This window comes from Falco peregrinus, chromosome 5, assembly GCF_023634155.1.
Source record: "Falco peregrinus isolate bFalPer1 chromosome 5, bFalPer1.pri, whole genome shotgun sequence".
Taxonomy (NCBI): Eukaryota; Metazoa; Chordata; class Aves; order Falconiformes; family Falconidae; genus Falco; species Falco peregrinus.
The window spans coordinates 71719232-71732226 of NC_073725.1; the positions used below are offsets into that span (position 1 = coordinate 71719232).

Here is a 12995-nt window from a genome sequence, read left to right on the forward strand (position 1 = left end):
GTCTGTTTCCGGGACAGCCAAGGGAAGGTTTAAACGGTCGCGGCGGCGCTTCCGAAGCGCGGCAGCTGCCGGGCTCAGTCATGGCGAGGACGCTACTTGTCCCATTGCCACACGGGGCGCTGGGGGGGGGAGCCCCGCGTTGCCGCCCTCTGATGAAAAAGGGGGCGGGGACGCTAGGCAGCCAGCTAATCAGCAGCAAAGAATTCCTTGGGAGCCACCAATCAGAAGTGCCTGTTTCCAAAATAAGGGTGACGAGCCAATGGGGAAGCCCGCGCTTCTAGGGCTCCGGCCAATCAGGCTGGCCCCAGGCCGCGCCCGCGGCCTCCCAGCAGCAGGGGGCGCCTGCGGTGGCGCTGCCGGGGGCGGGGCGGGGGCGGCGCTGCCGTTGTCGTCGTTGTCGCCGCCGTCGCCGTTGCGCCCCCCGGCTCGGTGGCTCCGCCTTTCACGGCGCTGCGCTCCCGCGGGGCTGAGGAGTAGGTAGGGGCTGCGCGGCGCGGGGGGGGGGGAGGGGCGCGCTCCGCTTTCCGCGCGTGCGGCGGGGTCCCTCCGCCCGAGGAAGGCGCGCCCGGTCGCAGCCCGGCCCGGCTCGGCTGCTGCCTTTCCGTCCCGCTCGGCGGGAGCCGCTCCCGCCCTTCCCCTCGCCGCGGGGGCCAGCCGCTCTCCGGCCGAGGGTGGGGCCGCGCCTCCGCCGGGGCCGCCGCCCGGCCCCTCCCAGCGGTGCAAGCAGCCCTCCCGCTGCCGGTTGCCTGCGGGGGGCGGCGGGCGCCGCCAGTTGTGCGGGAGAAGTTGGCGGGCCCGGGTGGCGGCCGCCCCCGGGGAGGGCTCCCCGCGGCAGCCGGGTGGCGCGAACAAAGGCGGCGGCAGGCGGGCCCGGTGCGGGGCGGGCTGAGGGCGCCGGGCGCACTAGGCTCTGGCCTGGCCCGGCCCGGGCCGGGCCGCGGGGGTTGGCGGCCAGGGAGCTCTTCTCCTGTTGCTCCGGCTCGCCAGTGCAGCCCCGGCTCGCAGTGTGCCCGGGCCCGCCGTGCCGTGCTTAGGGCGGGCGGGAGGAGCCCCGCGGCCGCCGCGCCTAGCCGGGCCCGCCGCAGCGGGGGCTCGGCCGTCGGGAGAACGCGGGGCCCGTTTCCATCCCGTTGGTTTGCGGAGGCGGTTCCCGCTCCGGCAGCGCTGCTACGGTTGGCTTGCAGAAAGTCCTGTCTGTGTTGCAGGATGTAAAAAAAAAAAAAACCAAACCCAAAAAACAAACAAACAAAAAAACCCCAAAACAACCAAACAACAAAACCTGCAAGAAACCCAACCCAAACGCAAAGGCTGTCAAATACGCTCGTCAAAATCTGTTGACAGAGCTTGTCTTGGTGAAAATTCTGTCGATAAATCTGGACTTGGTGATAAGATACTCCTCCTTCAGCTCGGATTTTGGAGCTGTTCTTTACTAAGTGTCTAAGGGAGCCATAAACCAAAGGCTCCAGCCCCACTCCTGAATTTCCCAGGAAAATGAAGCGACTTAGAAAAGCACCTTTGTTCTCTCCTGTTTCTTTCATGGGTCTAGAAAAAGCCATGTAGGAAAGCTATCAAAACAGAAAACAAACCTTGAACTGTATCTTACTATTTCATGTGTGGGGAATGAGTGGGAGCGGATGTGGCTAAAAAATAAAGAACGTGGAATGAATCGATGTTAAACTGTTGGGGTGGGTGTCTTCTTGCATTTGTTTAATTTGGATATTTCATTTTGACAACAGCCAAGATTGTTTCTCTTTACAGAAATAAAAAGTGAAATAGTTATGTTTGTGGATTAAGTTGGTTTTTTGTTTGACGTAACGGAGTTGTGTGATTGTGGCCGGAAGTATTAGATGGAGCAGAGGAATTAACTCAAAACTATGGAAATGTGTGTCGTGTGCTGTTTTCCCTGTTCCCCCTGCAGCATGTTATGTGTTTGAAATGTCTTATGTAATGACCTAGTGATGCATGAGCATAATATTAAATCTTCTGTGCCTATGCTATCTGAGGAAGATATTTCTAAAAGATTTTGTGTTAAGATTTCTGTTTTGTGTTAAGATTTCTGTTTTTCTTTCTTCATCTTGATGCCGGTCCAAGTCTGGTGAGCAGTTTACAATCTTTGTAATGTATGTTTTAATTTGCGCTGTAGTTTTTAAATGAATAATTGCAACTAATACCGTCAGATGGTTAGGATAGGCAATGAAGTTGCCTTGAGAAGGCTGCTTTGGGTCAGGCTTGTTCTGTGTTGGGCAGGTGCTTGATGTCCGGTTTGGTTCTTGGTAGAGTTGGGAGTGGGGGGAATGGAGGTGATTCTGCCAGTGAGTTCCTTCTATAGGAGGCAGATAGGGTATAGCTGCACGTGTCCCACTTGCTTTTCTCACCTGTCTCTGTTGATAGAGGGACCTGCTCTCTTGTGCTTCTGGGGTGGGGATTATATGTATATAGCTTTTTGTAGCCAGATGCCTGAACAGATTATGCTAGTTGCTGCTGTTACTGGTGCAGGAGGTAGCAGCAGAGATCGGCTTTCACTTTTTATAGGTGAAAGGGATTTATGTGGCCTGCCTTTCAGTCATATATTCACTCCTACTGTTCTGTTGCAGTCTTCCCTGTTCTTTTTGCAGTCATCCCTTTATTCTAGGACCCAGAGTGTAACTTCTCTTTTCTGTACTGCAGTTTTCCTTTATGCAAACACTGGTGAGCTGTTCATGTTTTTATTTTACATGCAGACTTCTGTTTTCAGAACTTCTGATTGCTGATCAAAGTTTTGACATACAATGGTGTAGATGCTGGGTTAATTTTTGACTGAGTTGACTCTTTTTAGTTTGTTACCTCTTCTCCTGCCTGTGTCATAATGAGCGGGAAGAATGCTGGTGCTAGAGTACAAAAGGGGGTCTCTTTGCTCAGTGTGATTTTCACTAGACTTGCATCCCAGTCAAGGTTCCTAATTCAGCTGAACCACTGAGGCTGGTAGAGATCTATCGGCAGCGATCATGATAAAATTTTCAGTGTGCTTTGTACTGTATAAAGATCTAATTTGAGATTTCTGTAACCCGGTAATTGCATTAATAGTCAACTCAGTGATGCATGGCAAGGGGATGCTTCTGTAAACACATGTATATGCTGCACTTTGTAAGTTTTAGCTCTGTGGAAAAGGAGGTGCAGTGAGGACCACTGTCTTGCAGTTGTTCGCAGCATTTAGGATTGAAGGTACAGGGAATGCTTATATGAAGTATTTATGACAACTGGAACCATTAATGTCAGTAACGAACAATAGCAGAATTATTTGGTCAGATGAAGGTCATTATTCCCAGTGGTAGTAGTTCTGGTCCCCAAATGCATTTTTCCTCTGTTCTCTGTTCACCTCTAAGCAAGCTGTCTGCAGAAGCGTATGCGGCAGGAGAAAAGACTTGGTCCTGTCCAGTTCCTTATCCTTTGGGAGTGAACTTTCAACTGGGGGAACTTGTGTGCATGGCAAACTGTAGATGAATTTGCAGTTTTAAAATTAAAAGGCTAGATTGTTCAGAGTTTTAAGGAGTGTGACTTTCCATTTCAGGGTAACAAAGGGGCCTGTATTCCTTCTGCAGAAAAACCCAGCACTCTGTGTTCTGTATGAATTTATTGACTTGCCTTCCAAAGATCAATTTTGCCTTGCAAGATAGTCTAGCAACTGTTGTACTCCAAGCCCTTGTGCCTGAAGAATTATCCCAGGCCTATGCTAAATACTGTGAATATCCTTTAAAACTTATCTTGAATGCCTCAGAAGTGCCAAAATACAGAAACCAAGAAAATTCTCTTGCCCTGTGCTGTAAGGAAAACAAATAACCAGTCAGAGGTGTAAGTGGCTTTGTGTGAGAGAAAAGTGTACGTGTTGCTGTCTGCCAGAGCTGGTTCAAGCCTGTTTTCCTCTGTATCTCCCTTTTGTATAACTGGACCAGCATCTATCAGAAAAGGTGACATTGGCTACTGGCAGAGTACTTTCTGTCATTTGGCTCCTGCTTTTGTGAAACAGGGCAAGCTGAAGCCTGTGATAAAGATAAAACATTATAAATTGTTCTTTAACTTTTTTGGGTTTAGGCAGCTATTTTTTTTTTTTCTTTACTAGATTTAATAAATTGAGCTTGTGTTGTTCATGTAATAGCAGTTCTCGAAATACTACATTTAATGCAACAATCAGTTCTGCCCATGACCTTAATTACTCATACATTTATCTGCCTTTTTTTTATTTTAGATCCCATGCTATTTTTTCTTTCTTTTAGCTTGTCTCTTTCAGTGAACTGCACAAAGAGTAAAGCAAGAGTATAGGCTTTGCTTTTCTAGTAATAGTTACAAGCAGCAAAGCAACATGTTAACTTTTTAAACGTATGTACATATGTCTATTTGTTTTAAATTCTGCTCCTGCAGGTGGAAAAGAAAAGCTGTTGCTAAATAGGTTGGGATTTTTTAAACTTTCAAAGTGGATGGGTGACATTAAAAATCAAGACATGATTATTTGCCTTGTATATTACTGACTCTAATGTGTTTCTGGTTGCTCAAAAGGATCTAAGGATAATTTGGATGGGAGAGATGCTGTTAGGGTTGCTATCTGAAACAGTTTTAAATCCTCTGCAAAATCAAATACTGGGGCAATGTGACTGTCAAAGTGTGTTAAGGAAAGATAACTTTAGTGTGTTAAGGAAAGATAACTTTTGCCTGAACATGGTACAGATGCAAATGACTAAGTAGGAATACAACAGAAAACTGCTTTGAATAGTAAATTACACCACTCACATATGTTCATCACTTGCTAGCTATTCTTTTATCTGTGGTGCCAGTTTGTAACGTTTCCATTAACTTTATTTTCATGGAGACATTGGATCTGGGCATCCTGAAGTTTCAGTATTCCATTTAATCTTTAATATTTATGCTAGAGGTGACAAATAAATGCAATTGTTACTGTGTTGGACTTTTTTCATCTCTTTGCAAGTTGTTCGTATGGAGTATTGGGGTTGTTTAAAATCAGTAAAGCTGATCTTAATGCTTGCCCAGATCTTGATAGAGGATCACAGAGTATCTCAAGGTTGAAGGGACCCATGAGGGTCGTTGAGTCCATCTCCCTCATCCTCACAGAAGCCTTACTAAAAAAAAAATAATTATGGACTTTAAAGTCGTGGTAAAAAGTCTTAAGAAAAGAATGAAGTGCACCACAGAAGTTCAAAAACAAATGGCATATAACGGAAACAAAGAACACCTTTGGTTTTTAAACTAGTATGTTTTCAGTCAGCCTCATAATTCTGGGAGCCTGACGTGATTTGAGATTTGAGTTTGGCAGCAACAGGAGAAGTCAAGATGCCAACCATGGCACATAAGGGATCTCAATGGACTGGGGGAAGAAGAATGGGAAAACAGATATACACCAGGCTCTTGTGTTGTCAAGGTATTACTTTGTCAATTGATGATTCAGGGGACTAAAATATGTTTTACAGAGTTACTTGTTTTTGTGGGAAAGCATATACTGATATTGCTGCTGTCTTCGGTTAGTGTGAGAATTTCTTATTCTAAACCTAAACTGTGAATGAGTAAACAAAAAATATTTGGATGCCCCATATATCTCCTTTTGGCATTTATAATTACATTTCTTCATAGACATGCTATTGTAATTCATTAAAACATTTTTCTTATAATAAATAAATCTTCCATATATGTGCTGAAAGTACAGTGTGTGTTACTAACTTGTGGAAGAAAAGTTGATGCATAAAATAACCACAAACTCATTTTGTAACCATTTTTCATGTTATTTCCTCTGGAGAGTAGATTACTGAGTGCTATTTATATACCTAAACAAGCAATAGCTGAACAATTCATGTTGGCGAACTATTGTAGCTGTTCATGATCTACAGACCTTTCTGTATATTTTATTTTATTTTTTATTTAAAGAGTGTGCTGATATTAGGAGGTCACAGTGGGAAGTGAGGTGAAACGGGGGCCTTGGAGTGCTTCCATTAATTTGTTTAGTGACCTTAAGAAAATTACTGCTTCTTATGATCGTTTAGGAATGTGTTACGATAAGACTAACTCTTAATGACTTGAAATTATGTTGACTTCATGTATTTATTTTTTGATGCTTTGGAAATGTTTGTAAACATTATTAGAGCTCTTCAGATCATTTCATGATTCCAAATCATTCATGGAAAGTAGGGTATCTTCTCCATCTGGTTTCTATTCTCATTTGTGATTTTTTTGAGTTTGCTGGGAATTACTTTGGTTTTTTGCTTTACTTTGTTTTCATTCTTCCATCATTGATGTCTAATGGTAACCTGGCACAAAATACAGGCTTTTTTTAGCTTAGTAGCTTAGTTTCCAGACTAACAGAGACATACTGCATGCAGTTAGGTTTTTTATTTTTACAAAAAGTAATTTTCATCACCAAAAAAATGTATTTCCTCAAGCTAAAAGCCTTTTTCTGAATTTCAGTGTTTTGAGAACAAAACTTTGTCTTGGTGATCTTTCTTGTAAAAATAAGTTGTGTTCTTACATTGCAGTTAGTCACAACTGTACGCAGCTGTGCTGCCGTGCTGCAGGAAGCCTTATCTTGAAGGTTATACAGATTGTTTTAGCCTGTTCAACTCCAACATCTGTAAATCTAGTAAATGAAAGAGACGTGAAGGAAAAAAAAAATCAGTGATCAAGACTATTTAAATTGGATTGAAATGTCAAGCTGGTGATGTGAAATTATATTAATGTAATACAGTTTTTAAAATGAATTTGAAAACTGGTAGTTTCCAAGACGTTCACCTTGGTCAACTGGTAGATATTATTAAAGCAGTAGTATTTTGCTTCTGATTACACCGTGGCAGTTGGGTGATGATGAGAGACTCAAGAATTAGGCAATGGTAGTTTTCTGATCAGTTTGGGTTTTATTAATAAATATACCAGGGTCTTGAATTTATTTCTACTCCAACAAATAAATAAAAGAAGTGTAAAGTTATTAAAAGGGGACAGTGGAGCCTTAGCTTGGTTTAGCAGTAATGCATGCAAGCTGTGCTTGTAATTTGGTTTCGTTTTGCTAAAACGGCTCAGCATCAGAGTAAGTAAGTGGAAAACCAAAGATAAAGTAGAAATTGGAAGAAAGGTTTTCAGCAGAAGTGTTGTGTAACTGGGCTGTTGGTTTTGACTTGGGGCTTCTACCTGTATTGCTGTGGGCACTTCAGTGTTTGAGGTTTCCTCAGAGTGTGTGTGCTGAAGCTGTGCTGCAGTATCATCTGTGTGTTATGGACTTGGTGTTGATGTGAGATTGGATCCTTCTGGTCCGAATGCAAAATGCTATATATTAACAGCCATTTATCTTTATTCCTTTTTGAGGAGTGGCATATCTGAAAAGTGGATGTTCACGATAACATGTCCAATGTGTCAGAAGAGAGGAGCGCTAGACAACAGGACATTAAGAAAGGACTCCAATTTATAGAGTATGATTTTTGTGGTTTTATTCTTGTTCGCTTATACATGTGAGATGGATAGCTCTGGGAAAGTCCCTTTAATATAGCACCAGCGGAGGACAGAGGAGAACTTGTGTTTCTGCTCAGAGTATTTGCTAAAACTTCTCAGAGTATTTGCTTATCTTACACAGAAATGGGGAGCAGTCTTAAAGAAAAGACAGAAGCCCTCTTTGTTCCCAAACAGCAGATTCAAGGTGGGAGGGTATTCCTTTTCTGCATTTGAGAAAAAACAGCATTGATTTTTTTTTTTTTTTGTGGGTAGAAAATGATAGCCTGAAAATCCACCTTATGCTTATGGACAACTACACCTGAGACTAGGTTGCTACTGAAAGGGATGGGTTTGCTCACCACCACCACCATGTTTCAACTCTCTAGAGTGAGAATGTAACCTGATGAAAAAATGATCTTAGTAGTCAATTTTCATTTGATTCAATGCCAAAATCTTCTCTAGAATAGAAGATCCTGGCTAGCTTAAAATCATTGTGAAATTTCACACTAGTTCGCTGCTCACATAAGGCATTCTTAAAAAATAAAAAAGGTGACTGCCCTCTTAAAAATTATTTAGAAACAGGTTCTCAGACAACCTATGGAAAGAATTTCTGGTTTTCTTCCTGAAAAGTTAAAAGTAAATACCTCTTTTCTGTGCTAGAGAAAATGTCTGTTGTCATACAGAAGACCTCTTATAATTCCTGTACTGTCATTGGTATGACTTAATTAAAATTGATAAGTTCTTTTGACAGATAGTAATTTTATAATAATTACAAGAAAATTGCAGTTCTCCTTATGTACAACCTGTTTCTGCAAAGTGGAGGGAAGTAAGTTGTTTTTAAACAAACAACATCGGGGTTTTAAACTTGGAGCATTCCAAACCTTAGTAAGTTTTAAACAGCACAGTTAAGACTGGCTATGTAACTTTAAATGAAAATGAGTCATTAGTAATAAGAAAACATGAATGTTTAATCAAAACTGATCTACAGCGCTCCTGCCTTGTTCAGTGCGGGCAATAGACAATATTTAGAGATTTGCCTGTTGCAGCAAGTGAGACTGCTTAAAAGATTATCACAGAGAATACTGGTTCTTACTAAAAGCAATATGTATAAGTAAATTTTGCAATTTCTTTTTCTAGATCTACTTTGCCCTACCCAGGGACACAAGAACAATATGAGGTAATGAAATTACTTCTGCATTTCCAGAAAGGTTTTTAACACAGACCTGGATTACTATATTTATTCTTGCCTTTAATCATCATTTAAGTAATGATACAGTATGAATGGTGATTTACAATGTGTCAGTATTGGAGGTGGAGGACTAACATTGTGATACAGATATTCAGGTATTTTGATGCCCAGAATTCACTTGTACAGCAGTTCAGATTAACTCTTTCTCTACTGGTGTTAGGGATGAATTCGGGACATCCATTGTATAAAACAATGTGCTATTCTAAATTTAGAAGAGCCCAGCAAAAGTGACATAAAAAACCCTCAGTCATATAAATGTTAACATATTTTGTTTCTGTACATGTTGTTATTTTGAATAATTTTTGACTTATTTTCAGACTCGTCTTTTCAGCATTGTTATCTAATAGTAAATGATTTCACTGGATTTGAGAACATACTAGATAAAAATGCAATCATTCTGATAGTTTTAGATTAAAAAACCCCTTCTGTTCTGCCAAAGCAACCTTTTTGCACTACTGGTTTGCCAGTTGCTATGGCTGCTGCTTGCTGAAAAATGTATGGAACATATGTATGTCTTTTTAAAGTTACTTACACCAAGTAATTATTTTATCAGTAGTTCAGCCTTTATTTTATTTACATGTATTGTGGTGTTGAATATTAGAGATTGTCATGGAAAAATATCAGAAGAAAAATACTAATCTAGACAAAAGGTTTGCATTTCAATTCTGTGAAGTTGCGAGTATAAATTTTCTGGTTTAAAATGTATTTGGAAATACAGAAGATCAGAAAACTGCTGTTGATGAGTGTTTCTTTCCTTTGTTCCAGTTATTTATACGAGAGCTTGTTAGAAATCTTTTTAATGAAGGGAATGATGTATATCGAGAAGGTGATTGGAGAGGATCACTGAGTCACTATACAGAAGCTATAAACATAGCTGATTATGCCAATTCTGAAGAAATCCATGTATCTGATGATATTTTAGAGAAGCTGCACGTGAACAGGATAGCATGTTTTTCAAATATGGTAAGCTTCTGTTTAAACTGTGTGATTTCTCCAGAACAATGTGCTAACAGTGTATGAAGATACGGACAGTTTCCTAGCGAGCGAAAAGCTCTTGGCTTGAGAATTGCCATGTTTCAAATCATCGCTTTGGCATGTTCTCTACAAGTACAATCATGGAGATCTTTTAAGTTATAGTACTAGAATATTAACGTAAGAGAGATGCTAGGTTTGAAAGCTGATGGAATGGTGTTTGTATCCATTGATACTGCTGATTGTACCTGCCTCTGCTGCTTTCTCTGTAGAATAAGATGGCTCTTGTGAAAGAGCTAAATTGTCTTCATAACTGTTACTAGATTTTACATGAATGATGGCACTGCTTGTTTTTAGTTGCATAAGTCGCTGACTTAGCAACACTCACACATGCAGTGTGCAGTGGCCTTGGTGAATGTTTCATATAGTGTTTCAATACCTTCATCTAATAGAGTTTACATTCGATATTTCAATGATAATAGTTCTGATTAGTGCCTTTGGGTTTTTTTCCTCCTCATAGGGTTTGCATGAAAAGGTTCTAGAAGACTGTGAGATAGCATTAAGATTGAATGAAAACAATTTCAGAGCGCTCTATCGGAAAGCAAAAGCTTTGAGTGAACTGGGCAGGTATAAGAAGGCTTATGATGCTGTAGCAAAATGTTCTCTTGCTGTGCCACAGGTAGGTATATGACATATTGATGATTATTTTTAAAGATTTAATACAGAAAACATATATGAAGACCATTAAAGGCTTTTTGTTTTGTTGTTTGGTTTTTTTTTTAATGCAGTAAAACATTTTTATTCCTTGAAGAATTGTTTTTTGCTGTGGAAGAGGAGCTAATAGCAGAGATGATAGTCCCCGAACTCAGTTTGTTGTGTTAACTTTCAGGAGTAGAAATAGTGGCTTTGCAGTGGGAGTCAAGAGCCATAAATGTTTGCAATAAACACTAGAACTGCTGAATTAATTGTTTAAAATTCTCTGCAGTCAGAAGTATACTCACGACATAAGGAGAAAAACAATCTATTGTTATAACATACGATATAGGGGTTTTTTTATAACTGTGTTTTAGCTTTCCAGGTGTTTAGTAACGTTCTTATTTGTGCATTTTCTCCATCTGAATCACTTGCTATGCAAGTGAATCACTAATCTTAGACTATCTGTATTAGAAAGCAGCGTGTGGCGTAATAGGAGAGGATCTGCAATGCTGGTCCTGAGGATCTGATTTCTGTGGTGGTTTGGGAGTGGGTTTCTTTGTTTTTTTTAAAGAGTTGGAGTGCATCAGGTGCTCTCCTGCAGCACTTCCAGTTTAGTTTCATCCAAAATGTATCTAATTTGGCTTTCTGAGATCCTTCATAATGTGAACTAACAAGCAGTGAGTGAGGATGATTGAGATTTCACTGCAGAAACGCATAGTTGATTTGAACCAAAATACTGATGGAAACTACATGCTTTGCTCAAAACAGACTGATCATGGGACAGAGTACTGTGTTGCTTTTTTTTTTTTTCCTTTCTATATTAAAGTTACAGTGAAATGGCTAGACAAACTGTTGAGCATAGGTTTACCTCTTGATATAGAGGAGGTTTCAGTTGTGTTTCCAAAGACAGAATCAGCTTATTTGAACGTGTAACTCTGGTTCCTCACTTTGCACCTCCAGATTTGAATGTTTTTGCTTAAGGTTTATATACCTTTATGTAAGTTTTATAAATAGCTTTTTCTAGCTGTAGCACATGTTGTTAAAGCTAAATAAAAAAAAAAAAATTAAAAGTATAGTTACAGGACAGAGTGAAATAAGACCAGGTTTTTAACTCAACTTTTCTAGTTGTATGATGGAATTACTGCCAAAATATGGAGTTCTCATTAAATATTCAGCAGTGTTATGTAGTAGCTGACATAATGGTGATCAGAAATGTGGCCCTCAGTTTGTGAAAAACCTCCTATCCTGTCAAAGAGCAAACACCCTCCTCAAATAAACAAAAAATACCCACTCACAAAAAAACCCACTTCTCTGAACTTCTCTGGTTTTGGGAAAATCTGTATGTTATTTTAAATTCAAATAAATGGAAGAGGAGGATAGTTCTATTTTTTAGCTTTAAAAAAAATTCCAAATATTGAAGTTAATTTTGCTTGAAGGTAGCTGTATTTTTCAGTGTTAGCTTGCAGTCCCATGTATTTGTGAAAGAGTAAAGATGCATTGAGACATCCTGCTTATGGGAATCTTTCAGAATATAGACTGAGATGTAAATGGACGTCTTGACCAGATGACAATACATGTAAATTATGAAATTCTGTTTATGTCTTTTTAGGATGAAAGTGTGATTAAGCTTACCCAAGAACTAGCTCAAAAACTAGGCTTAAAAATAAGGAAAGCATATGTAAGAGCAAAGGTAAGGTTTTCTTGTAGCATTGTACACGTTGAAGTTTCACTCAGTTGGTATCAGTTTTGTATTTAATGAAGGTATCTTTTCATTGCAGCCACCCTCCTCAAATTCAATTTCTAGTGATGTATCAACTCAGGTAAGATTTTACATGTTTCAGGTGCAAGCTGGCCTTAAATTACAGGGAATAATTGTTTCATAATTTTGTGATGATGAAGTGAAAGTGGTGGAATTGACATTTTATGTAAGATGCTGTTATTTTGGGCTTTAGGGTTCTCTTGATCTTTGTGTTCGGTTTTGCTGTATATTTATGGCAGCATGGTAATTTATGATTATCATCCAGGTTATCTTTATAGAATAAACATTAGCTAAAACATTAAATCTAGTGTAATGAATATATTTACTTTTAATGTCTTGAGGTAAAGGCATAGTTAATGTGCTTATTTATTTCATTTTGTTGACAATCATCAAAGCTAAGCATGCTGGGATAAAAATCCCTTTTAATTTATGCATTTGTCCAGGTTGGACCTTGGTTAGCAGCCAAACTTGCCTTTATCTTGCTATTTGTAATGTGTCTGAACAGCAGTAACAGAGTCCATCTTTATCCTACAGACTTTTTTCATGGGAACATAGACAGTTCAGCTGTAAATGTGCGAGGAAACGTAGGAAGAGCTCAGTTAACGTAATGTTTAGACTCTCATTCACTGAAGTATCACTCTCCCTTTTGTTGGTTGGTTGCAGATTTTTAGTGATACCGTGAGTGGATTTTAGGCTCTAAATGGATGCTTTATCTAAAAAATTATTTGACCAGTAAATTCCATTAGATTTCATAAATTTCAAATTTTATAAGACCTAAATTTCTGAGGACTTACATTTTTACTCTGTAAATATGTATTTGAAAATTTTTAGTGGCTCTTGTGCAAAGTGCTGAGAGGTGCTTTT

At 39.9% G+C, this 12995-nt stretch overlaps 1 protein-coding gene across 3 annotated transcripts in view; it reads left to right on the forward strand.

Moving 5' to 3' along the window:
• The first annotated feature begins 353 nt into the window (after positions 1-353).
• The window catches only part of ZC3H7A (zinc finger CCCH-type containing 7A), a 30100-nt gene continuing 17458 nt past the window's right edge, over positions 354-12995 (forward strand). The window contains exons 1-7 of one of the 3 annotated variants that reach the window (XM_055806564.1): positions 354-473; positions 7333-7436; positions 8593-8632; positions 9470-9667; positions 10197-10355; positions 11982-12062; positions 12151-12192. In XM_055806564.1, coding sequence (XP_055662539.1) covers positions 7369-7436; positions 8593-8632; positions 9470-9667; positions 10197-10355; positions 11982-12062; positions 12151-12192 — 588 coding nt within the window. In that variant the 5' untranslated portion in view covers positions 354-473; positions 7333-7368. Of the gene's footprint in view, positions 478-7332; positions 7437-8592; positions 8633-9469; positions 9668-10196; positions 10356-11981; positions 12063-12150; positions 12193-12995 lie in introns of all 3 variants that reach the window. The other 2 variants (XR_008747537.1, XM_055806563.1) reach the window with 2 other exon arrangements.